General features: G+C 40.0%; 1 protein-coding gene across 9 annotated transcripts in view; it reads right to left on the reverse strand.

The window, feature by feature from the left end:
- The window catches only part of SHTN1 (shootin 1), a 123,282-nt gene extending 103,338 nt beyond the window's left edge, over positions 1–19,944 (reverse strand). For 8 of the 9 annotated variants that reach the window (XM_024253044.3, XM_054521555.2, XM_054521556.2 and 5 more), the window contains exon 1: positions 18,743–19,944. In XM_024253044.3, coding sequence (XP_024108812.3) covers positions 18,743–18,800 — 58 coding nt within the window. In that variant the 5' untranslated portion in view covers positions 18,801–19,944. 9 annotated transcript variants of the gene reach the window in all.
- Positions 19,945–27,693: the final 7,749 nt, after the last annotated feature.

Consider the following 27,693-nt stretch of genomic DNA (forward strand, 5'->3'; position numbering starts at 1 on the left):
ACTGTAATTAAAGAATAGCTGGAGGCTCAGTTTGGACAAGTTTGAGAGTTAAAATGGCCAGGGGGACGCAGCCTTAGAGGGGGCCCCTAAACTTTTGTGAGTTTCACTTCCAGGATCACTACTAGATGCTCAAAATGAAAATTTTCCCTACTACTCTGACAGGTGGCATAGAAAAGTAGCACTATTGACAGAGTCCAGTGGCTCAACCTGTAATCCAGCACTTTGGGAGGCCAAGCCAGGAGAATCATTTGAGCTCAGGAGTTTGAGGCCGGCCTGGGCAACATAGGAAAACCCAGTATCTTTTTTTTTTTTGAGACGGAGTCTTGCTCTGTCACCCAGGCTGGAGTGCAGTGGTGCAGTGTGATCTAGGCTCACTGCAACTTCTGCCTTCCAGGTTCAAGCGATTCTCCTGCCTCAGCCTCCTGAGTAACTGGGATTACAGGCGCCAGCCACCACATCCAGCTAATTTTGGCATTTTTAGTAGAGACGGGGTTTCACCATGTTGGTCAGGCTGGTCTTGAATTCCAGACCTCGTGATCCACCCGCCTCGGCCTCCTAAAGTGCTGGGATTACAGGTGTGAGCCACCGCGCCTGGCCTATTTTTTTAAAAGGAAAATAAGGTAGCCTCTATGAAATATGCCCAGAGCATTTTGTTCCTCTAAACAACGTCTGTCCTCAAGAGAAACTATCTTACCAGAGCCTAACAGACTTGGTGGAAGGCAAATACCCAACGCCAGCCCCCACTAGCCTTCTTGTCTCATCTAAGAGGTAAATAAAACAAAACTAAGAAGAACTCGTAAAGGTCACAACCTAGGGACCCGGGGTCACTAAGAGCTAGTCATAAAACTATGATCTAATCACAGAACTACAGAACACTTCCCTTCCTTCCATACGTTACCACCATCCTAATGTTTATACAACTTGATTCCTAATTGCCAAAACTTGGGAACAAACAAGATGTTCTTCAATAGGTGAATGGATAAACAAACTGTGGTACATCCAGATAACGGAACAGTATCCGGTGTTAAGAAGCAGTCGGTGTTAAGAAGTAGTAAGTGAATTATGAAGCCACAAAAAAAGACAAGGAAAAAACTGTACATTGCTAAGTGAAAAGTCAATCTAAAAAGGCTACATACATATGATTCCAATTATATGACATTCTAGAAAAGGCGAAACTATGCAGACAATAAAAATATCAGTGGGAGGTCAGACGCAGTGGCTCACACCTGTAATCCCAGCACTTTGGGAGGCCAAGGTGGGTGGATCACAAGGTCAGGAGATCAAGACCATCCTGGCCAACATGGTGAAACCCCGTCTCTACTAAAAAAAACAAAAATTAGCCAGGAGTGGTGGCATGTGCCTGCAGTCGCAGCTACTAGGGAGGCTGAGGCAGGAGAATCACTTGAACCGAGGAGGCGGAGGTTGCAGTCAGCCAAGATCGTGCCACTGCACTCCAACCTGGTGACAGCGAGACTCCGTCTCAAAAAAAAAAAAAAAAAAAAAAATCAGTGGGTGCCAAGGATTTGTAGTTAAAAACGAAGGGTTAAACAGGCAGAGCACAAGACATTTTTAGAGCAGTGGTACTATTCTGTACTATAATGGTGAATACATGTGCTATGTATTTGTCCAAACCCATAGAATGTACAAGACAAAAAGTGAGCCCTAATGTAAATTATGGATTTTAGTTAATATATCGATTCTGGCTCAACAATTCTAACTAATGTACCACACTAATTAAAGCAAGATGTTAATAATAGTAGAAATGAGAATAGGAAAAGGTGAAGAGGTATGTGAATATTCTCTGAACTTTTGGCTCCATTTTCTGTAAATCTAAACTTCTAAAAAAAAGTCTTATTTAAAAAGCTAATACACACACACACACACACACACACACACACAATCAATCATACACAAATTTGTGCCATAGAGGATCTGAAATGGAATCAAGCCTAAAGGATCTTGATATAGTAGTACTCTTCATGGTACCACAGAAAAATTTCAGAATTCATGGATGGGCTTATTTTACTTATTTTATTTTATATTTTCTTTTACTTATTATTTTATATTTTATTTTATTTTACTTATATATTAGTTATTTATTTATTTTATTATTATTTTTGAGACAGGGTCTCACTCTGTCACCCAGGCTGGAGTGGAGTGACATGATTATAGCTCAATGTAACCCCAAACTCCTAGGCTCAAGCAATCCTTCTGCCTCAGTCTCTCCAGTTACAGATGCATACCACCCTGCCCAGCTGATCTTTTATTTTTATTTTTTGTAAGGAGGGGTTCTTGTTAGGTTGCCAAGGCTGGTTGTACTTGTGGCCTCAAACAATCCACCTACCTCAGCCTCCCAAAGCACTGGGATTATAGGCATGAACCATCATGCCTGGCCCAGAACTCATGTTTTAGTGTTTAAAATACTAAGCAGGCACGGTATGCAATCAATCAATCAATAAAAGCGTGTTCCTTCTACATCTTGAGGCAAAGCTTAGCTGTGCAACAGTCTTACAGAATAAAATTTAAAGCACAACAAAGTTTAAAATACATATATTTTTTGGATCCCACAATTCAATTTTCAAGAATTTTTCCTGTACCCCAAAAATCCATGTAATTATTATGTCTATTAAAAAAAAACTTTTTAAAATGAATTTTTCCTACAGCTGCACTTAAAGATACATGTGTATAAGAATGTAAGCAGAATTATTATATTTAGTAAACTTCACTTTTATAAGTTTCAGATTTCCAGTAAAACTGCAAAGATACAGCAATATCTTACATTAGTATGGTGCACTTGCTACAATTAATGGACCAATATTGATACACTGCTACGAACTAAAGTCCATATTTTATTCAGACTTCCTTAGTTTTTACATAATGACCTTTTCTAGGATCCCATCTGGGATACCACATTACATTTAGCTATTATATATACTGCAAAAAAAAAAAAAAAAACCAGAATATTTCTCCTTAAAATATGAAGAACTGGGGAGAACTAAAGATAATTAGGATGCAGGGGAGCTTTCTACCTTTCCTGTTTGCCTAAAAGCAGGATAGAGAATTACAAAAACAAAAGGTCTTTCTAACCTCCCCCTCGTTCCTGCCTAAAAACAGGATATAAATTCTCCTTTACAATCCATATCAGCTCAACAATGGCACCAGAGGAATCTGCAAGCAGACTTTGCCCCATTAGCTTCCCCATACATTTACCTTCCCACATTTTCCCACCCTTGGAAGCCTGGGACTGCTTTCCTTTGTCCTATCACTTCTCTAAAATGAAGTGTTCTTTGTTGAAGATGATAATATAAACCAGAGTTTTAAACCATTACTTAGAGTTACTTTTCGGCCTGGCGATGTGCATTGCATGTGTTAATAAACTTGCTGTCTCTTGTTAATTTGTCTTTTGTTACAGGAGTCTGTCCCAATTACCAACTTATGAGGCTTGAGGAAAACATGATTTTTTCTCCCTTTCATTTTGGCATAGTTGGCAGGAAATTCTGGGCCACTTCACTCGCTCTGGGACCTGCAGACACAATCCTAGGAGAACAGAACAGGCAGAAGCTGGTAGGAAAAGATAATTCTTACAAAGGTAGCTCTCCCAAATCTCTACCTGTAGTGCCTGGTCAAGAGGGGAAGGTAAAAATTTTTCCTTGTTCCTTCCTTTCCAAATTCAGATTGGCAGGAAAAAAACATTTGAAATTTAAAAAGAGAAAATTCGTTCTTTGAATTTGTGACTCCTGTATATTTGGTTTGGGTATATTGATGACTGATCTTTAGCCACCCAGAAAAGGCCTTTGTTTTTCTTGTCTCTCTTTTTTTTTTTTTTTTTTTTTGGTGTGGTTTGTCATAAAAAGGAAAACCGTCAAAAGATTCTTCCACCTTGTTGTGTTTTGAGAACTTGGCTTTTGCAACAAGCAAGGTTTTTCTCCTTGCTTGTTCTCCCAGGGGGCACGAATTGTCAGATTTGTATCAGGCAGCAGCTATCCAGCTGGCTAGGAGTCTAAAACATGTTTGTCCAGCCATTCCAGCTCTCAAGGAACATTCTCTTAATTGTTTTAACATTCACTGCCTTGTTAACAATGAGGGTCTTTGCTTTCTTAGGATGTCGTTGGAAGAAACTGGATCTTGAGGGGAACTGCATCTTTTTCATCCTACCCTCTTTGGAGTGTAATTCTTGCATCTATGGTTTTAAGCCATAAAGAGGCTTATTGTTAGCAAACCCCCAAACACACCCCATGGGCAGCTTTCGTTTTTCTGTTTGTCTTAGTGACTCCTGTGTCTTTTTGTCCTTCCATCTCTTGGTGGCACACAGGTTATTGGGCCTTTCTTCCTTCTGTCTTTTGGGAGTGGTGTGGCTCTTGGAAGGGCTGCCATCTTCTACTCCCTCTTTGAAGATGCTGGTTAAAGCCTTAAAGGGCTTCTTGGTTTTAGCCAGGCGCGGTGGCTCACGCCTGTAATCCCAGCACTTTGAGAGGCTGAGGCGGGTGGATCACAAGGTCAGGAGATCGAGACCATCCTGACTAACACGGTGAAACCCTGTCACTACTAAAAATACAAAAAGTTAGCCAGGCGCGGTGGCGGGCGCTTGTAGTCCCAGCTGAGGGACTCTCCTGCCTCTGGAGGCTGAGGCAGGAGAATGGCGTGAACCCGGGAGTCAGAGCTTGCAGTGAGCCGAGATCACCCCACTGCACTCCATCCAGCCTGGGCGACAGAGCGAGACTCCGTCTCAAAAAAAAAAAAGAAGAAGAAGGGCTTCTTGGTTTTAGTCTCATGCATGGTTGTAGTTTTGGTCTTGAGTCACTTGTAATATATAACTTTGGTATAGAATTTTGGTTTACATTTGTTTCTTAGTCTATCTTTGTTGCTATAAATGAATACCTGAAGCTGGGTCATTTGTAAAGAAGTTTATTTGGCTCATGGTTCTGCAGGCTGTACAAGGAACATGGCACCAGCATCTGTTTGTGTTGATGACTTCAGGCTGCTTCCACCCCTGGCAGAAGGCGAAGGGGAATAGGCGTGTGGAGCGATCATATGGTGAGAGAGGAAAGCAGGAGAGAAGGGAAAGGTGTTATGCGTTTTTTTAACAAGTAGCTCTCAGGGGAACACTCAGGGAGGCTATAGTAGACAACTCTTCTAGCTTCATTACTTATTGCTACAAGGTACTAAAAAGTAGGCATTACTAGGAGGACAAAAGCACCAGGCCATTCATGAGGGATCCAGCCCCATGACCCAAACACCTCCCATTAAGGTCTCACCTCCAACATTAGGGAATCAAACTTCAACATGAGATTTTGGGGGACAAATATCCAAACTTTCAAACTATAGCAATTTGCCTGTTTCTTTCTCTCCTAAGCTAAAATGGAACTATACATTCGGGGGGAAAAATGATTTATTAAAACACTGCAGGCCGGGCACTATGGCTTACGTCTGTAATCCCAGCACTTTGGGAGGCCAAGGCAGGCTGACTGCTTGAGATCAGGAGTTCAAGACCAGCCTGAGCAGCATGGTGAAACCCTGTCTCTACAAAAAATACCAATACTAGCCAGGCGTAGTGGCACACACCTGTAGTTCCAGCTACTCGGGAGGCTGAGGTGGGAGGATGGTTGGAGCTCAAGAGGTTGAGGCTGCAGTGCATCATGATCATGCCACTGCACTCCAGCCTGGGTGACAGAGTGAGATGCTGTCTCAAAAAACAAACAAAACAAAACAAAACAAAACAAATTCCAAAGGCAAACAGCACTAAAGCTGAAAGGGAAATCTTTTTATTTCTATCTTAGTTGGAAATCTCCTCCCTGATAACACAAGTTAAAGATAATGCAATTAGATAAACAAGTCAGTCCATTGATATGCAGACTGCAACCCAAACTCTCTGAGGAATTAAAAACAACTCTCCTTGTCTTGCAAATTGTTTACAAAAATAGGATGTGCCTCTAAAAGCAATTCAAAGCCCACTTATTCTAACTAACCCCAAGTCTCACCTATTCATCTCAGGATGCCAGCAAATGCTGTTCAACATCAGGACATTGAAATCAGTACTGGCCTGCACTTAAGAAGGAAAAGCTGAAATACTAATTACCCTAGGCCTCTAGTAGGCAAATAAGCCCCCCAAACTCTGTTTTTTGTGAAAATTTACATTACTTCTCTGTGCCTTTGAGATACACATTCCCTAACTAGTATTACCTGAGAAACTATCCCTTTTAAAATGCAAACTTCTGGGAGACGATTCTTAGGGGGGGGAAAAAAGAGAGGAAAGAGAAGCCAGGATTATATACTGTTTGTCCTCGAGGAAATCTGATAATGAGATGCTTTAAAGAATTTTATTTTTAAAGATCTCTATGGTCAGAAGTTGGCTTAATTGAAAGCTGTTATTCAGATTACAATGCATTTTTGAGGCCTCTTTGTTCTCTCTATTGGATCCAACTGTCATTTATAAATCAGTGAGTTTTATATTATTATACCTATCTCATGGCTGAACATTTTTTAAATGAAAGCTGTAGTATCTTTTTTGTCTGTATTTTTTATGTATACATGTTTTCTTTTCTTTTTTTTTTTTTTTTGAGACGGAGTCTCGCTCTATTGCCCAGGCTGGAGTGCAGCGGCATGATCTCGGCTCACTGCAACCTCCGCCTCCCAGGTTCAAGCGATTCTCCTGCCTCAGCCTCCCGAGTAGCTGGGACTAAAAGGCACGTGCCACCACGCCCGGCTAATTTTTTGTATTTTTAGTAGAGACACGGTTTCACCGTGTTAGCCAGGATGGTCTCGATCCCCCAACCTCGTGATCCACCCGCCCTGACCTCCCAAAGTGCTGGGATTACAGGGGTTAGCCACCATGTGCTGGCCTGTATACATGTTTTCATATATGTTGCAGGTTGTTTTTACATGGTATAAAATGCTTTGAAGAAATTTCACATTGGCTTAAAGATAACAATGAGCATTCATAAATTAAATTTACTTAAAACTCCAAAGATACAGAAACTAACCCAAATACTTTTCAGGTTCACATGACTTGGGCAAATAAGACTAGTTTAATAGTGTTAGCATTGGCTTAAAGATAACAATGAGCATTCATAAATTAAATTTACTTAGAACTCCAAAGATACAGAAACTAACCCAAATACTTTTCAGGTTCACATGACTTGGGCAAATAAGACTAGTTTAATAGTGTTAGTTTAGTAAAAACAACTATGTCTTCTGAGTTACAAGAAAAAAACTACCATATATAACTAACTTTATAGTTCTTGCTTGGGTAGTAACTGCCTAACATACATGTGCTGTAAAATGGATACGAGAAAAATAACCTGAGATGATGCCTAGCTTTATCTGTCCCATAAAATTTTCCAAGCATATTTATTAAAATGAGTGAATTAAACAGATATAGCAGGGTAAGAGTTTATACAGGTATTTTTAAATAACGAATTTTATAATATGTTTGCTTACAAAGGTTTCGAAATCTCTTTGGTTACCATATCCTTAGAGTTTTGTGAAATTAAATTAAATGATGAATATTCATTGAGTATATAGATCATTTTCAAGTAAGATAAAATGTTTAAACATTAATTGCTAAATATAAATTTAAGTTTATCTACTTTTGGCTTCTCACTGCAAAGAAACTAAAGATATCTGAGTCTGTTAGCAAGCTTTAAAAATTGTACTTTGAGGAAACACATATTTCTAACATATTATAAAGTGATATTAGTCTACGGAATGCTGGTTCAAAATTGCTAAGGATTAAAACTCTAATTAATATATGTAATTAAGGCTACTAGAAATAAGAGGAACAATTCTGTATGCAAAGTTTACAAGTAAAATAAGATATATTTTTGGTGAGAAAGTTATAAGCAAGATATGAGGATCTGTTTTTGTTGAGGAAAGGTGATTTTGTCTAAGTAGATGTTATTTAAAGGTTGAAAAATGAATGAAGAAATGATATAGAGAAAACTAAATGGATACAGAAAGTTGGGAAGAGAAAAGAGAGCAAGAGAAAGTCTTGTATGGTTAAACTAACAAAAGTTGAATTAATTTATTATGAGATTTAAAATGGAGCCTTGATATCTAAAGTATACTGATACAAAACTAAAATTTGGTCTTTTTTAAAAGCAAGATTTTCCTATAGCATTGACAAGAGAAAATAAAAGATTTTTGTTCACCTTTTTAGTCAACTGTAGAGACAGAGAGAGAAGGGGAAAGAGGGAAGGGGAAGGGAAGATTCTGTGTTTCATCAAGATGATTCCCTGTGCTTCACATTGTCTTTATTGGGTCTTTGATTACTTTAGAAAATTGAGTTAAAGAGTTAAGGTTTTTCTACAACTATATGCCTTCCTATTTGCTTTTGAAGCCTTTATCACTCTGATTAAATATTATTTCACAATCAGAATGACTATTATTTCACAGTGACCTGTGATCCTATTTTGATTGTTTTGAATCTTTTTTACAAACTTCCCAAAACCAAATTGAAAATGATGTCTTTTTTACCTTAAACTAACTTTAGGATTTCCAGAGGGCTCCCTGGAAGTCTGAAAGTGACATATTAAACCCATTAGGTTTATTCTGCATGCTAAATTATATAAGAAACATTGTCAAATAACATGTAATGCTAACCTTTGAGTTATTATTTGTATGAATGTTATTGATGTGTTTCAAAACTATATTCCCAGAAATCTAATATGCTACCTGTCATAATTCTGATTATATTAAATTGTTGTATCTCACAAACAACCAAATTTCCTTGTCAACTGCATTATTATCATAACGAACTCCCATCAGATCTTTAACCATGGCCATTTTAAGCCTTGTTGTCCACATTTATTATAACTGCTTTATTCTGATGCTCTTTCTAAAAGCTTTTTGCAAGCAATTATAATCCTAAAGTATTGGGTCTTCAAGGACGTATATGGGAAGAACAAAAAGAACTCTGACCTGTACAGGTCTCTGATAACTTTAAGGAAATACCAGTGGACTAGGTATGAATTCCAGAACTCTAAAGGAGAAACTGAACTCCTAAAATTGCTAACATCGAGCAAAATTAAGAATTAATTACATGGGACTAAAATGATGAGGGACTGTGATTTTTATGACTTTTTTGTTAGAAACACTACTGATTCTTTTATTTTCCAGATTTAGGAAAACATTTTCTTCTTTTGCGCTATCTATAGCTTAAGACAATTTGGTAAAGTATACTTTTGCAAATAGAATTGAAACATTTACTTTTCTTCCTTACCTGATCCCTCCAAAATTTGGAAACTATTCATGAGTATTCTTATTTTTAGGATAATATAGGCATTTGCATAAGTTCAGTAAGAATCCATTCTTCTTTTAATAGGACACAATTGAAAACACTGGTTATATTGCCAAAGCTTGATGAGAATGTTGTATTTTCTGATATGACCAGTTTTCGGGAACTGAGGTCCCTAGAGGAACCTCAGTTTAATGGGGCCAATAAAGGCACCCTGGAAATACTGGCCTTGTATCTTGAATACATGGTTCAAATGGTTGCCTTATAGGTGGGTAAAGAATGTCACCTTCCTGACAGGCCCAGGAACATCAGGAATCTAGGGAAGAGAGCTATCTATCCAAGACTACTATAGGCACAATCTGATGTTGAGTCCTAAGCTTGGCTTCTTAGCCTAAGGAGGCATTTTTTTAAGCCTAATCCGAGATTCCTCATGAAGAGTTCCAGCAAAGCAGATTTTAAAAGGGCTTACATAGTCAATCACTATTCTTGCTGCATTTATGTAAATAATTAGGCCAAGTATAACAGACAAAAACTTATTTTACAAATAAACTGGTCTTACTGATTCTCTTTGGTAGAAATCAGTGTGAGAGAGGAAAAATATTTTCAGAAAAATAATAGTTCAGAAACTATAGTTCACCCATTACTAGATTCTAGCCCTGTTCATTGTTTTTGAGATTTTATTATTTACCTGCAATCTGGAATGGATCCTAAATTCTTTTAGTTTTTTCTTATACCTGGCTGTGAGTCTCCAAACTAACATTTCCAATTTTTCTCCCACCCTTTGACCTGGAATCACTGAAATTAAAATTGGGCTTTTTCTGAAGCTATGCAAGCTAAAGCTGGACAACTTGATACAAACATAAGAGAAATCACCACAACAGCTTTTGTATCGACCTTTATGATATTTAAACTACAAACAAGGAAAATCTGTCAGATTGCAACTGCCTGCCCCACTCCAGCTGAAGACACTTTGAGCCTAAGATGTATAAATCCTCTCAACTGGCTGCTCTCCAGACTCAGAAACTAATTTATAGACTGCTCTAAACATTAACCTTGCTTTTCCTTTTTTTACCATAGAAATGTCTCTTATTAAGTATTTGTATGCTTACACCACATAGAAACCTAACATTAAAGAGATCACCCATAACACCACCTCTTGAAATAAAACATGACTGTTTACCTAAACTAACCTAGTCTCAGGACTAAGAGACTGACTCAATAAGATATGAGACAATATACTTTATTCTTTTCTGCTGGTTCCAATCTGGTTTTCTTCCCCTTTGCCAATCACTTATCTCACAACCATACCTCTCCAAAGCTACCAGCCTAGCACATAATATGTGAGACTTTCTGAAAGTAAAGTTTCAAAGGAGAGAACTGAAGGAAACCAGCCCATCTCCCCAAAATATGAAAGACCTTTGAGCTAAAGATAATTAGGATGCAGGAAACTATCTGCCTTCCCTCTGTCTGCCTAAAAGCAGGACACAGAATTACAAAGACAAGAGGTCTATCTTCTCCCCATTTCCCACCTAAAAACAAGATACCCATTCTCCTTTACAAGCCGTATCACCTCAGAGATGGTGGCAGAGAAATCTGCGAGTAGACTTTACCCCAGGAGTTTCCCCATAAACTCACCTTCCCACATTCTCCTGCCTTTGAAAGCCTGGAACTGCTTTCCTTTGTCCTAACACTTTTCTAAATGTATTGTTCTTTGTTGAAGACAGTATGTTGAGCCACTGCTTATTTTTCTCCCTTGCGATGTGCACTGCATGCATTAATAAACTTGCTTGTTCATATGTCTTTTGTTACAGGTATCTGTCCCAATTATGAACTTACAAGGTTTGAGGGAAAAATTATTTTTTCTACCCTTCAATACTTAAGGCATCTCTTGACTATGACGGTTTCTCAGACTTTACTCATTTTTATGACCCTGACAGTTTGGAGAAGTGCTGATCAGGTATTTTGCAGAACGTCTCTCAATAGGGATTTGCTGATATTTTCCTCATGAGTCGACTGGCTTTATGGGTTTTTAGGGGAAGACCACAAAGGTAAAATGCCAATTCATCACATCACACTATCATGCTATCAACATGCCTTATCATTGTTGATGTTGGCCTTGATCATCTAGCTGACCTAGTGTTTGTCAGGTTTCTCCACTGTAAAGTTACTGGTTCCCCCTTTTCCATATTGTAGTCTTTGGCAGGAATTCACTATGTGCTGCCCACATTGAAGAATCAGGGAGTTAGGGCCGGGCGTGATGGCTCACGCCTGTAATCCCAGCACTTTGGGAGGCTGAGGCAGGTGGATCACAAGGTCAGGAGACCGAAACCATCCTGGCTAACACGGTGAAACACTGTCTCTACTAAAAATACATAAAAACACTGTCTCTACTAAAAATACATAAAATAGTCAGGTGTGGTGGCCGGTGCCTGTAGTCCCAGCTACTCTGGAGGCTGAGGCAGGAGAATGGTGTGAACCCGGGAGGCGGAGCTTGCAGTGAGCGGAGATCATGCCACTGCACTTCAGCCTGGGGGACAGAGCGAGATTCTGTCTCAAAAAAAAAGAATCAGGGAGTTAAGACACACCGCTTTGAGGTGGAACGTCTACATAAATTATTTGGAATTGCTCTGCATGGGAGATTTGTCTTTAATCATTTATTTATATCAGTATCAACTCATGAATATTACTTCATACTTTGAATTATAATCCAATATTCTGTTGTTCAGAGTTCTGTCTTTGGACATTGGAAGTTCTTTCCATCGGCTCTTGTGTCTCTGACAGACAGTAGTTTCCCTCTTATCTACCATTTCACTCTTCAGGGTTTCAGTTACCCATGGTCAACACGGTATGAAAATAGATGACTACAGTACCACAAGATATTTTGAGAGAGAGAGAGACCCCATTCACATAACTCTTATTACGGTATATTGTTATAATTGTTCTATTTTATTATGAGTTTTTATTGTTAATTTCTTATTGTGCCTAATTTATAAATTAAACTTTATCACAGGCATGTATGCACAGGAAAAAACTTGGTATATATAGGGTTTGTTATTATCCATGATTTCAGGCACCTACTGCAGATGTTGAAACATAGCTTCCTCCATGGGTAAGCGGGGACTACAGTATCTCCATCAATGTCAGCTTATCAGTTGGTGCATTTCCTTAGTTTCTGCACTACAATATGCTCTAGGCTCATCTTGTATATTTCCTGCCCCTTTCCTAAAATTAGCCATTTCTCCTAGGAACCCTGTTCCTTTTATTCGAGAATAGCATTAGAAGCCAAGTTCTGGGCTCTAGATGTGCTCATTGATACTGGTGCATCTAGGCTCTCTCAGCTGACAGAGCAAGAAAATATATGTATATACGAACATATATATATACATATATATATGTGTAACCATCCATACCTGTATTAAGCTAAACATGAGTTCACACTGATGTCTCCAACATAAATCCACTGCCAAAAGCATTTTCTTTTTAGAGAGATGGGGTCTCACTATGTTGCCCAGGCTGGTCTCAAACTCCTGGGCTCAAGGTATCCTCCTACCTCGGCCTCCCAAAGTGCTGGGATTATACACGTGAGCCAATACAACCAGCCCAGAAGCATTATTTGTAATAGCAAAAACAAAGAAAGAAAGATAGAACTGTCCGTCCAGAGGACATTAAATACAATGTGGTACGTCTGTACATTGGAACATTATTCAATCAATTTTTAATGATTTAACACTACAGGTACTAATATAAAAAATTACATATTACATGATAAATACATATGCACATACAAACACACAATTTCTGGAAGGAAAGAAAACAAAAGGTTAACAGTAGTTAACTTTGAGAAATGGGAATGGGGTCATAGCATGCATTGTCAATGTAGTGATTTCATCCTCAAGGAGACAAAAGAAAAGATCTTGGATATTACAATGGCTTATGGCCCTTCAAAGAGTCACAGTGCATAAAATGCCTAAAAAGTTTCCTTAGGATTGTGATAATGAAATAAAGATAGAGAAACAATGGGTCAGATAGAATAGTTAATTGTACTTTTCACTTTACACACTTGTTTTCTATGAGCATGTGTTTATTTTTGCATTTATTTTAAAAAAGGTTCACAGCTGGGCGCGGTGGCTCACGCCTGTAATCCCAGCACTTTGGGAGGCCTAGGCGGGTGGATCACGAGGTCAGGAGTTCGAGACCAGCCTGACCAACACAGTGAAACCCCGTCTCTACTAAAAATACAAAAATTAGCCAGGTGTGGTGGCACATGCCTGTAGTCCCAGCTACTCGGGAGGCTGAGGCGGGAGAATTGCTTGAACCTGGGAGGCGGAGGTTGCAGTGAGCCGAGACCACGCCATTGCACTCCAGCCTGGGTGACAGACTGAGACTCTGTCTCAAATAAACAAATATATAAATAAATAAATAATATTAAGGAAATAGTGAAATTCTGACTAGAAGACATAGTTCCTTAGCCCATGCTGCATGTCCGTCTCATGGGGGGTTGCCAAACTGTTGTTCTTCAGCAACTGCTCCCTAACTTTCAGAGGAAAATGCATTATTGATAAGTACCTGGTGATTCAGATGCAGCTGGCCCTTGGACCACACTTTGAAAAATACTGATGTAAAACCAAGTTTGCACCTGAAAACAAGGCAACATTTAATTCCAAACAGCTTTCTACTGGCTGATCTCATATGCACCCAAGATTGTCAATGCTTCCGTTTTCCCAAACTGACGTGGTCATTGTGGTAGGCAATAGTTTCAGACTGTTTTGTCAAAATAATACTCCAGTTATTTCCTGGCCTAGAAGCCAAGGGAATACTGGATGCATCTTTTAATTACTAACTTGCTCTAAGAATAAGCTTGACTAGATTTCCATGTGAACTTAAGTATCATCTCAATAATCTTGGGGAAAACAATACTAACTCTAAAGGTGAAAAGAGGTTTAAAATTGTTTTAAAACCAATTACCTCACCATAGGAAATCCATTTTAAATACTGTTAGCCCAAGAATTGCCCATTATTGGGGTGGTGGTGGTTGTTTTCCTCTTATGTGAGTATGTCCTTATTATTAAATAGCCATCTCTCTTCAAAATTTCATCAACTTGGCAATGACATGGCATTACTATACTGAACAGTTTAGCAGACATGTGTTGTCTGTGTCTGCCCGGTCAGCATCCTCATGGTAGTGCACCCCATTCTGTTTTGGACTACTCCTCCAATCTTTGCAGGGGCTGCCAATTAAAGTATCCTGCCCTCCCGTGGCCAAAGTATTTGAATACATGAGATTGGCCAAACTAGGACAATCAGACACTCCTCCTGGAATTTAAATGCCTAGCACTATCTCTAGACCAGGAACTCCTCACCAGCAGGGGCAAGGTCTTATTCAGCTCTCTCTCTCTGATGCCTAGCACAGTGCCTGGCTATGAATATTCAATGCATGTGGGCTGAATGAATTATACAGAAAATCATGCACCTTAAACAAATGCTGAACTAAGTCTATCATTTTCCCACTGAATTCCGGAGGGGGAGCAAATTGTATGATGTTTTGTAAGGGAAATATCCACTTTAGTAGCTAGGAAATATGCCTCAGAAATAGTATCCAAAGTTGCCATTTCTCCGTGCATTAAAGATGTCAATCAGTCCAATAAAATAAAGCCCCAAAAAAGACAAAAGGAGAATTACCTCATTACCTCAACATCTGCTTGAACATAAGCAATCACACACTGGCTATTTTTTTTTAAAGGGACATAATATAACTTTCTAGAAAGACATAATATAGCTAATTATACCATTCACTAGGAGGGAACATAAAATGTTTTGAAGTAATTCAGAAGTGGGTGTGATTTATAAGACACAGAGCTTAGGGAATGGTAAGTACAAATTAGAGATTGTTCATATTATGACAGACTCCGTCATTACATTTCACAACTTTTGTCAAAAGCAACCTTATTCACAACACCACTAAAGGCTTCACATTATGGAAGGCTGCTGTCAGCTTTGTGGTTTAGAGTAGACAGGAATCTCCTTTCTGAACGCTCTCCTGGGGAAATGGTTCAAATTTTGGACTTAAAACTTACTAAGGCAGGGCAAAATGAAGAGAGATTGTTTAATGGGTTCAAACATAGTTAGATACAAGGAGTAAGTTTTAACATTTTGATAGCAAAGTAGGGTGACTACAGTTAACAACAATGTATTGTATATTTCAAAAGAGATAGAAGAGAGGACTTGAAATGTTCTCAACTCATAGAAATGATAAATACTGGAGGTAATGGATACCCCAAATACCCTGACTTGATCATTATGCATTCTAAGCATGTAACAAAATACCCCATGTCTTCTATAAATATGTACAAGTCTCATGTATCAGTTTTAAAAAAACTCACTAAGGAAGGACCCATATGATGAAACCTAAATGGCCAATGGCCATGTAAAAAGATTTCAAACATCACAAATAACCAGAGCAATGCAAATCTTAAAAGGTAACATTTTGCCCATTAGATTGGCAAAAATTCAAAAACTTGTCAGGCCATCAAATGAATAAAGATTGCTATTAGCCAGAGTTGACCAATGTGTGGGGAAATGGGTACTACTGAAGGATATTTGAACTGGGATAATCATTTTGGAGGGCACTTTTGCAATGTCTAGCAAAAGTATATGTCCATGCCCTCTAATCCAACAATTCCATTTCTTCTAAGAATCCATCCTAGAATAAAAAAGTAATTGTACATTTATTCATATGATAACTTGAATAATAACTGTCTTCTCTTCTAGACAATTAATTTGGTGACAAGCACTGTCTAGTTCACTATGTACACCCCTAGTGCCTGGCACATGGACCTCACATATGGTGGTACTTGATAAGTATTTGTTAAAGGAATGAATAAATATGTTTACCTCAGCATTGTTAAGGGAAAATAACATATTTGATAAATAGTGGTTCTTCTTGCTCACATTAAATAGGGGTAGTGGAATTATCACTCAGAATATTAACACTGTGAGTAAAAAGGTAGTAACAGGTAGTAAAAATTACTATTTTCAAAAATAAACTATGTAACCATCAGCTTACAAAACTGATCATAGTATGTACTGTTAAATGCCCAAAGACCCAGTTACCTGTTCTTCCAAATCCCTAGCTTCCCAATCAGTTCTATAGGTCAAACAGTAACTGAATACTTTTGAAGTAAATTGTTTCCACAGTCTGTGATCCAATGACAAGCAAACTACCTGGTTTTGAAATGTATAAAAATCACACTGTGGGCTGAAAAAAATCCCAACACCTTTGTAACTGGACTCACTATCCCCAAAAGTGTACCTTTTAAGAAACACAACTTTGAATATCTAACTGTTCTATTACCTTTCATATGCACTTAATCAAGGAAATATATCCTCTAAAAATACCAATACCAAGGATTTGTTTATTTGCCAATACAATGCAATAGGAGAAAGAGCCACAAATTTAGAAATCCTTTTTCTCTGGCCTCAAACCAAACATAGGAATGGAGAATGTGTTCCGAAATCAAATATAAACAATTTGCAGATTATCTGCATTGTTAATCGACCCTTGATTATATAAGAAATGAAAGGGGAAATTTTTTACTTTTATCATTATTTGAAAACTGACCATCCATAAGAAAATCTGATATCCACTAACAGTATTACCTATAATGAAAGCTCCACAAATCTAGAATATGAATCAAGTTTTAATGTTTTGGGTTCGGGAAGGTGTTATTGAATATAAAATACCAGTCAGTAGAATCCAGTCCCTCGCTAAAACACTTGAGAAACTTCAGATAAAGGCATTCTGTCCACCCACTAAATTCACTGATGCTTGTGACTTTATGACCTCAGGCTAATCTAGGATGCCAGGTAAAGGTGCTGCGAAGGCCAAAGAGACTAACATTTATCCAGCACTTTCTAGATGCTGGATATCACAGAAGAATGTGTTATGTCCATTTCAGAGATTAAATAATTTCCCCAAGGTCACACAGTAAACAGTAATGTTGAAATTTGTTTGCCAGAGTGTGGCTTCAGAGGAATCCGGGTGCACTTCCCAACGGTGTCTGTGGTTTTACGGAACAACAGGTAAGAGTACTGGACAGGACCTCAGAAAGTCCTCCAGTTTTGCCCTCGCCTTTAGTCAGGTCGGCCTTGATTGACCAGAAGATCCACGGAACGAAAGAGACTCCTCCAAGTTCACAGAGCTGGTGAGCTGGGCCAAGAGTAGTGAAAGAGCTGGAACTAAATACCAGGTTTTGCCACAAAGCAGGGATCCTTCCGTTACATGGTCATGTCAGCAAGACATTCAGAAAAGTACATGTTCCTACACATTTTTACTTCCTTTAAATCTGTATGGTTCCTCCCTTTCTTTCTTTCTTTATTATTATTATTATTTTTTTTTTTTTTGGAGATGGAGTTTCCTTCTTGTTGCCCAGGCTGGAGTGCAATGGCGCCATCTTGGCTCACCGCAACCTCCACCTCCTGGCGATTCTCCTGCCTCAGCCTCCCGAGTAGCTGGGATTACAGGCATGCACCACCACGCCCGGCTAGTTTTGTATTTTTAGTATAGATGGGGTTTCTCCATGTTGGTTAGGCTGGTCTCAAACTCCCGACCTTAGGTGATCCACCTGCGTCGGCCTCCCAAAGTGCTGAGATTACAGGCGTGAGCCACCGCACCCGGCTGGTTCCTCCCTTTCTTGACCCACATTCGCAGACCCCCCTTTGGTCAGGGTAATAATGATAATTGTTTAAATGTGGTAGGTTAGCATTTGGTTGTTGATCTGGTTTGGTTCAGAAGTGTAGTAACTGATGAAAAAAATGATTGACTGAAGCAGCTCTTTATGAAAGGATAATCCCCAGTTACCAAGCAGTACAGAAATGTGTGAGCACGGCCTGGCTCTCCTGCGCCCAGCGCCAACCCTGTTAATTCTGGAAGCTCAACACTGGCAGGACGTTGACCTTGCTGACTAATAAACTGCTACAATTGAGAAGTGATTAAAAAAAAATTATGGCCTGAAAATCCCAGCTGGGCAAGGAAAGAGGAACTAGACCGAACCCAAACGAAAAGCTGGGAAGGGTGTGAAACAGCCCTACAGGCCACCCAGCGCCAACAAATGTGTAAGGGTGGGGCCAAGCTAGTTGAGCCGCCCAAAGCAGCCAAAATATCCTGCCCCACCCGCTTCTCCCGCAAGGAAGGTGGCACTGTGCAACCTCGTCCGCACTGAATTCTCGTCCCTTCCCCCAGCCCCCGATCGCCAGCAAACGCAACCGGCGGGCAGCGGGTCTCGAGCTGCGGGGCCTGACTCGCCCCGACACTCCGCGTTATCCTCGGTCCAGAGCTTTCCCAGGCGCGCCGGCCACGGAGGACGCTTCTCTGCGGGTGACGGAGCTACTGCGGTGACCACGGCGGCCGCCACGTCTCCCGCCCGGCTTCCAACTGCCCTGGCCCCAGCGCCCTGGGGCCGTCCCCGCCCACGGGCCGCGGCTGCCCACACCTGGCGCCCGCGTGCTGCCTACCTTGCTCCTTCAGACTGGTGATGAGCTGCAGCTGCTTCTCTTCGTCCGAGCTGTTCATTTTGGCGGGTGGGGCCGGGAATAAAAGGGAAAGAAGGAGCGGCGCGGGGCACACAGGAGGAGGGGGAAGAAAAAGCAAGATGCCGGTGGCTTGCGGCTCCACTACCCGGAAGTTGGATCCGCTCCCGCTCCTCCTCCTCCTGGCGCGGAGCGCGCGAGTGAGATCATCCCCACGCACCTACTCGGCGGCTGCGGCCGCTTCACCTGCAGGCGGGGCGGGGCGGGGCCAGCAGTCCCGTGCAGGGGGTGGAGGGACGAGGGCGGGGCGGCAGCTGCGATGCCAGCCTGTGGCGGCCGGCGCGGCAGGACGCGCTAGTGGGAGGGCGGCGGCCCTGCGTGGGGTCGCTCCGCACCCTTTTCTCCGCCTCCACCCCCCAGACTCAAGGACGCGGGTTCAGAGAAAACCGGCCGTGGGTTCGCAGCGTGTGTGGGAACTCCACTTTGGACGCTTCCCGGAGGTCGCTCCCCACGAACCACCGAGGTAGAGCGGGACGCAATGAGCCATGAACGCCTGGGCTTCTTCCCTAGTTTTCCCGCAGTGGACTCTGGGGGCGCGGTTGCAAAACCTAGCTGCCCACAGGGGCGGGCCCAGGGTCGTACATTTTGCACCTTGAAGAGCAGACAAGGATCGAATCAGGCCGCCCAGCTACTTAAATGACCATGCCGCGAGTGAAGGAGGGCCCTGGCTAGCTTTCCCCCATCGCACCAGGTTTGCCAGGTGGTCAGAACGTGGACCCTGCTGCACGTGGATGGTGGGGCCTGGAGGGCCCTTGCATATCATCTGGTTGGTGGCGGGATGACCTTCCCTTTAGAGAGGGTGCCACTGCAGTCCGAATGCCGAAGGTCACGCAGCCCCCGGGTAGCAGAGGCTGGCAGTTAAGCCAAGCGTTTGTCCCAGTTCACTGCCCTCTGAACTATTTGAACTCATGTCTGTGTTAGACCTTGCCCAGGAGAGAAGTGGCAGGTCTGCATTGTTTCAAAGGTGCTTCTCCCCAAACCCTAGTTGCGAGCTAACCTTTGGTCACGTCTCCGGCATCTTTGAACTTCATCTGAAGAACAGGAAGACTAGTGATACCTACTCTCCAGGAAGAGTTGTAAGGATTTAATAGAGGAAGATTAACAAAACACCAAGTCCAGAATTTATAAGGCAGTTTTTTTTTTGTTTGTTTGTTTTGTTTTGTTTTTTAATAAAGATTACAGGTCTGTGGCCGGGCACGGTGGCTCACGCCTGTAATCCCAGTACTTTGGGAGGCCGAGGCGGGCAGATCACGAGGTCAGGAGATCGACACCATCGTGGCTAACGCGGTGAAACCCCGTCTCTACTAAAACTACAAAAAATTAGCCGGGCGTGGTGGCGGGCCCCTGTAGTCCCAGCTACTCGGGAGGCTGAGGCAGGAGAATGGCGTGAACCCGGCAGGCGGAGCTTGCAGTGGGCCGAGATCGCGCCACTGCATTCCAGCCTGGGTGACAAAGGGAGACTCCATTTCAAAAAAAGAAAAAAAAAAAACTCAATATTGCTAAAATGTCAATTCTCCCAAATTTAACATGTAGATCCAATGCAATCCCAATCCAAATCCAAGCTGATGGTAAAATGTATTATGGAAAGGCAAAAAACAAAACAAAACAAAAAAACTAGAATAGCCAAAACAATCCTGAATAAGAACAAAGTTGGAGGACTCACACTACCTGATTTCCAAGACTAACTATAAAGCTACAATAATTAAGACAATGTAGTATCGGCAAAAGGAAGATGCATTAACCATCCCAAAAGTTGATCCACACAAATATAGTCAATCATTTTTTTTCTGCAAAGTAACAAAAGCAATTCAATGGGAAAAAAAAAAATCTTTTCAAAACTTGGTGCTGGATCAACTGGACATCCATTTTTTTTAAAAAAAAAAAAGGAGCCGCAACACATGCCTCAGAAAAATTAACTCAAAATGGATAATAGACCAAAATGTAAAACCTGAAACAGTAAAACTTTAAAAATGAGACACAAGAGAAAAAACCGTGTAACCTAAAGTCTGGCAATTAGTTTTTAAATACGATGCCAAAAGCATAATCAATAAAATGAAAGAATTAATAAATTAGATTTTATGAAAGATAAAAGAAATGAAAGAGATTAACAGTACCTGCCATAGATGAGGAAAATATTTACAAATCACATATTAATTCACACTTAAAAATCACATATTAATATTTTGTATCACACATTAAATAAATCACATATTAATATTTTGTATCCTAAATATTTAAAGTACTGTTAAAACTCCAACAATAAGAGTCAACATAGTGGCTTGTGCCTGTAATTTCAGCTCTTCAGAAGGCTGAGGCTGGAGGATTTTGAGCCTAGAAGTTTAAGGCTGCAGTGAGCCACTGCATTCCAGCTTGGGCAACAGAACAATACCCCATCTCTAAAAACTATATAAGATTTTAAAAAAATAAATATTAAAATAAGTCAAAAGTAAAAAAGATTAATTGGCAAAATATATAAACAGATACTTTACCAAAAGAAGTTTATTTATTTATTTATTTTTTCAGACTGAGTCTTGCTCTGTGTCCCAGGCTGGAGTGCAGTGGTACCATCTCAGCTCACTGCAACCTCTGCCTCCCTGGTTCAAGTGATTCTCCTGCCTCAGCCTCCCCAGTAGCTGGGCTACAGGCATCCGCCACCACGCCCAGCTAATTTTTGTATTTTTAGTAGAGACAGGGTTTCACTATGTTGGCCAGGCTGATCTCAAACTCTTGACCTCAGGTGATCTGCCCACCTGGGCCTCCCAAAATGCTGGGATTACAGGAATGAGCCACCGCGCCTGGCCCAGAAAAATATTTTTAAATGGTAAATAAGCACATGAAAAGATGCTCAACATTATTTGTCACTAGTGAAATGCAAGTTAAAACAACAATGATATAATACTATATGTCTATTAGGATGGCTAAAATAAAAAAGGAACAATCCCAAATGCTGAGAAAGATGCAGAGCAAGAGTAACTCTCTTTAATTGCTGGTAGCTATTTTAAATGGTACAGCCGCTTTGAAAGACAACTTAGCAGTTCCTTATAAAATTAGAAATACATTTGCCATACAACTTGGTGGTTCCACTCCTGGGGCTTACCCAAATGAGTGGAAAACTTATGTTCACAGAAAAACCTATATACAAATGTTTATAACAGCTTTATTCATAATCATCAATAACTGGAAAAAGCCAAGATGTCCCTCAATAGGTGAATGAACAAATATACATATCTTCCAAATATGTGTGTGTGTATATATATATATATATATCTTCCATAAAATGGAATATATACATCAATTTAAAAAGAATGAGCTACTGAGTGGATACAGTGTATACAGATCTTAAATGCATTCTGTTAAATTTAATAATCCAGACCCAAAAGGCTATATACAATATGGTTCAATTTATATGACATCATGAAAAGGCAAAACTATAAAAATAAGAAACAGATCATAGTTACCAGGGGTTAAGGAAGAAGGGAAGGGTTGAATATAAAGGGGGCATACAGGGGAATTTTTAGGGTGATAGAATTATTCTGTATGGTACTGGGGTGTTGGATAGATGACTCAATGCACTTGTCAAAATACAAAGAGGTATGCATCCCAAAAATGGACTTTGCTGCATGCAAATTTAATAACAAGTCAGCCAAGATAGGGAAATCCCAGGATAGAATGCAGAAAATGACAAATAAATCGAACCATATTACTAATATATGAGATTACCTTACTAAAGGGGAAGGGATGGGGGAAAGGATCTGACTTAAGAAACTTTGGATAACTGTACTTTGACTGGATGCTGTAAGGCTAAAGACAAAAGGAACCACACATCAGCACCCTTCTAGCTGGCAAATCTACCTGTCTCTAGAGCATGGGTTAGCAATTCTCAAACTACTCTACATGTAGGGTAGGGTTGAATAAATAAGTAAATCAACTGTAGATAATGGGAGGCAGGTTTCTCACCATAAGAGAAAGAAGTTACAGTCAGTTCTGCTACAACACAACTTATGTGTTCTTAAAAATTATTATGCTGTGCAAAACTGTACAATAAAAACCATAGGTCTCATGGGAAAAATGAAGCTAGTAGCATAGCATTTCAAAACTTATTCAGTGAAAGATTAGAACAAAAATAGGAACCTAATTTTAAAATAGTACCACAGTTTTATGTAAGAAATGATTAAGAAATGCATAATGCTACAATCAGTGTGGTATTTTAGCTTTAAAACACCTAAAGTTTGTGAACATAGGCATCATAAAGGCTACAGCTTTTGAGTTACTGTAAAGTGATGGAAGAAGGGTTATTTGAAATCCAATGGGAAAGTTGTAACAGCACATGTGGATGGGTGTGGCTTATTATCCTTGGTTTTGTGGTTGGACTCAAACATCACAGTACTTTTAAAGTCTTAAATCCTGAGGCATTTTTTTTTTTTCCCCTGACTGATCTGCAGGTCCTTCAAGGAAGGCATTTATAACAGATATCTGTTTCATCTAAGTTAGAATTTCAATCCAATAAATGGCCTTCTTCTTAATTAACTGTTGGACTTCTTTGCTATTTTCTCAGCTGTACTTGCCTTTCCCAGCTGGACTCTGGCTCTGCTGACAGCTGAAGGCTTCAGAAATTGTAGTAATGTTTTTTTGTTTGTTTGTTTTGGTTTTTTGTTTGTTGTTGTTGTTGTTTTAAAGATGGAGTTTTGCTCTTGTCACCCAGGCTGGAGTGCCATGGCACGATCTTGGCTCCCTACAACCTCTGCCTCCCAGGTTCAAGCGATTCTCCTGCTTCAGCCTCCTGAGTAGCTGGGATTACAGGCATACGCCACCACACCTGACTAATTTTGTATTTTTAGTACAGACGGGATTTCTCCATGTTGGTCAGGCTGGTCTCGAACTTCCAACCTCAGGTAATTTGCCTGCCTCAGCTTCCGAAAGTGCTGGGATTACAGGCGTGAGCCACTGTGCCCAGCCTGTAGTAATGTTTGAAACCACAAATCCAGCCACTATCTGCACTAAATGGAACCACTTCTGCAAGATGTGGCAATTTCTGTTGAAAGTCTTCATATACAGTGATTTCTTTCTGATTGTAGGAAAAAATGTTCCTGTCTGGTTTTCAATTCAAATGCTCAACAATCTTTCTATTTCTTCTAATTCTTCAGGCTGTGTTCTTATTGACTCCATAGCATTTGAAGTTAAGCCATCATAGATGTTTCTTTTGTTTTCCCAGTATTGTTTTTCAAGGTCCTCAATGTGGATTCCTTTATGCTTGAAAGATGTTATGCTATTTTGTTTTTTGATAAATGCTTCATTATTTCAAGTTTCTCCTCAATACCTAAAGCTTTCTTTTTGCATTCACTGCTTGGTATTTTTGAACCACACATTTAGATGTGTTTGGGGTATATATATCTCTCACTGCTTCACAAATGTGAAAGAATAGCATTGTTATACAGATTCACAAATGTAAACAAATAGCACTCTTGTACAGGTTCAAAAATGCAAAAAAATGGCATTCTTATACAGGTTCACAAATGTAAAAGAATAGCAAAACATAACCTTATTGGATAATACATATGATGAACTAAGGTAGTTGTAGATGTTTGAGGCGTATGTGTATCTGTGTGTGCATTTTATGTATCCCAATTTGGCTTGATTCAGATGGATGCAGTTTTCTCTGTTCATCTCGTGTTCCTCAAGGATGAAATCATACAAAAGAAATGTGAAATATGTACCATGCTCAAATTATTCCTTTTGTCTGTTTATTTGTTTGTTTGTTTGAGACTGAGTCTCGCTCTGTCACCCAGGCTGGAGTGCAGTGGTGCAATCTCGGCTGTCTGCAACCTCTGCCTCCTGGGTTCAAGCGATTTTCCAGACTCAGCCTCCTGAGTAGCTGGAACTACGGGCGTGTACCACCATGCCTGGCTACTTTTTGTATTTTTAGTAGAGGCAGGGTTTTACTATGTTGGCCAGCCTGATCTTGAACTCCTGACCTTAGGTGATCTGCCTGTCTCAGCCTCCCAAAGTGTTGGGATTACAGGCGTGAGCCATCGCACCTGGCCAAATTATTCCTTAATATATCAGTTGCATTGGAATAAAACAAACATTGTATCAGAATTAACATAAGTAAGAAAGGAAGGCTAGAATGAACCCTATGGTGCTAGAGAGATATCAGTATGAACTCATGTTGATATTAATATATACAAATAGGTACATACATAAAGGTATATGTCTATGTATGGGTTAATGTACATATACGTAATTATATCCTAGTTTTGTCCACTGAAAAGGCCTAGAAATAGTGATAAACCATAAGCAATGAGCATAGCCAAAACCCAGATCTTGGTTTCTAAATACCATTCTCTAAGAGAAAGAATCAGGGCTCTTTTGAGAAATGGCTGATTCTAAGGCTGTGGCAGGAGGTCTCCAAGATGAACCTAGAGTATCTTGTAGTGCCATAAAAAGAAAAGAAGAAAAGATGGAGGACATGTCAAAAGGACTCAGGAACTAACCTGAAAGAGCTCTCAACAGCTGCAATTGGAAAAATTTGAGCAACAAAACAAAGCCGAGCGCAGTGGCTCACGTCTGTAATTCCAGCACTTTGGGAGGCCGAGGCGAGCGGATCATGAGGTCAGGAGACCGAGACCATCCTGGCTAACATGGTGAAACCTCGTCTCTACTAAAAATACAAAAAATTAGCCGGGCGTGGAGGCGGGCGCCTGTAGTCCCAGCTACTCAAGAGGCTGAGGCAGGAGAATGGCGTGAACCTGGGAGGCGGAGCTTGCAGTGAGCCGAGATCGCGCCACTGCACTCCAGCCTGGGCAACAGAGCGAGACTCCATCTCAAAATAATAATAATAATAATAAAATAACAGTAGTATTACAATCTAAAAGATTAGATAAATATCCATGAGTTCATACTGATATAAATAAATAAGTAAAAAATTAATGAGGAAGAAGGAAAAAAGTGTTATTTTAGAATTCCAACTATTATATGTAAATATTCCCCCCCCAGGGGGTGGAGTATAACTCCCCTTTCCTTGAGTGTAGGCTGGATTCAGTCACTTGCTTCGAAAAATAAGAGATGGAAGAAGGAAAAATAGTAACCTTACAGTGGTGAATCCTAGCAGACAGCACTTTAAGTGATCAAGGTTAACATCAATAGCGATAAGTCATATTTATTAATTTACATTGATATGATGCAATGAGAAATACACTTCTCTTCTGTGGTATTTTTCCTAAAACCCATAACCCCAGTCTAATAATAATAATAAAAAAGAGAGACAAACAAACACAACTTGATGGACATTTTACAAAATACCTGCCCCATAATCTTCAAAACTGCTGAGACCATAGAAAACATGGGAAGACGGAAAAACTGTCACAGACCGGAAGGGACTAAGCAGACATGATGACTACAATTGATGTAGTATTCTGGACTGGATCCTGGAACAGAAAAAGGGCATTAGTGAAAAAATGAGTAAAATCCAAATCAAGTCTCTAGTTTGGTTAAGAGTAGTATTATACCAATGTTAATTTCTTAGTTTTGACAAATGCACTGTGGTTATATACCCAGTGGGCTGGATGAAGAGTATACAAGAATTCTAGGTATACTCTGTATTATTTTTGCAGCTTTTCTGTAAATCTAAAATTATTCCAGAATAAGAAGCTACACATCAACTGGCATCTACCATATTAACATTGTAAAAATAAAAACCTATATTATCATCTCAATAGATTTAGAAAAAAAGCATTTGAAAATATTCAATATCAATTCATGATGAAAACTATCAGCAAACTAGAAGTAGAAGGGAATCTACTCAATCTGATAAAGGGTATATATATATTTTTTTTTTTTAAAAAAAGCAAAATATTTTTCTCCCCTTAAGACTGGATGTCTGCTCTCACCATTTTTTTTTTTTTTTTTTTTTTTGAGACGGAGTCTTGCTTGTTGTCCAGGCTGGAGTGCAGTGGCACCATCTTGGCTCACTGCAACCTCTGACTCCTGGGTTCAAGCAATTCTCCTGCCTCAGCCTCCCGAGTAGTTGGAATTACAGATGCATGCCACCATGCCTAGCTAATCTTGTATTTTTTTTTTAGTAGAGACGGGGTTTCACCATGTTGGCCAGGCTGGTCTTGAATGCCTGACCTTGTGATCCGCCCACCTCAGCTTCCCGAAGTGCTGGGATTACAGGCGTGAGCCACTGCGCCTGGCCTGTACTCACCACTTTTATTGAATATCATACTGGACATCCTAGCCAGTACAGTAAGGAAGAAAAAGAAATAAAATGCATACAAACTAAAAAGGAAGTTAAATAGTCTTTATCCACAAGTGACATAATTATACATATAGAAAAACTGAAGGAATTTTCAAAAAAGCTACTAAAACAAACAAATGAGCTTACTAAAGTCACAGGATACAGATCAATATAAAAAATTACTTGTATGTCTATGAAATTGCAACTGATGACTAGAAACTGAAATTCTAAAAAGGATTCCATTTACATTAACACTTAAAATACTAAAATAATTTAACTTTTTTTTTTTTCTCTTTGAGACTGGATCTCACTCTGTCACCCTGGAGTGCACTGGTGCAAACACAGCTCACTGCAGCCTCAACCTCCTGGGCTCAAGTGATTCCCCCAACTCAGCCTCCAGAGTAGATGAGACCACAGATGCATGCCACCACGCTTAGCTAATTTTTAAAAGTTTTGTAGAGACAGGGCCTCACCGTGTTACCCAGCCTGGTCTCAAACTCCTGGGCTCAGGCAATCCTCCTACCTCGGCCTCTCAAAGTGCTGGGATTACAGGCATGAGCCACCACACCTATCTTTAACAACATTTTTTTTTTTTTAATAGCTTTAACACAAAAATTGTACAATATCTATATATTAAAAA

Source organism: Pongo abelii, chromosome 8 (genome assembly GCF_028885655.2).
Source record: "Pongo abelii isolate AG06213 chromosome 8, NHGRI_mPonAbe1-v2.0_pri, whole genome shotgun sequence".
In the NCBI taxonomy this organism is placed as follows: Eukaryota; Metazoa; Chordata; class Mammalia; order Primates; family Hominidae; genus Pongo; species Pongo abelii.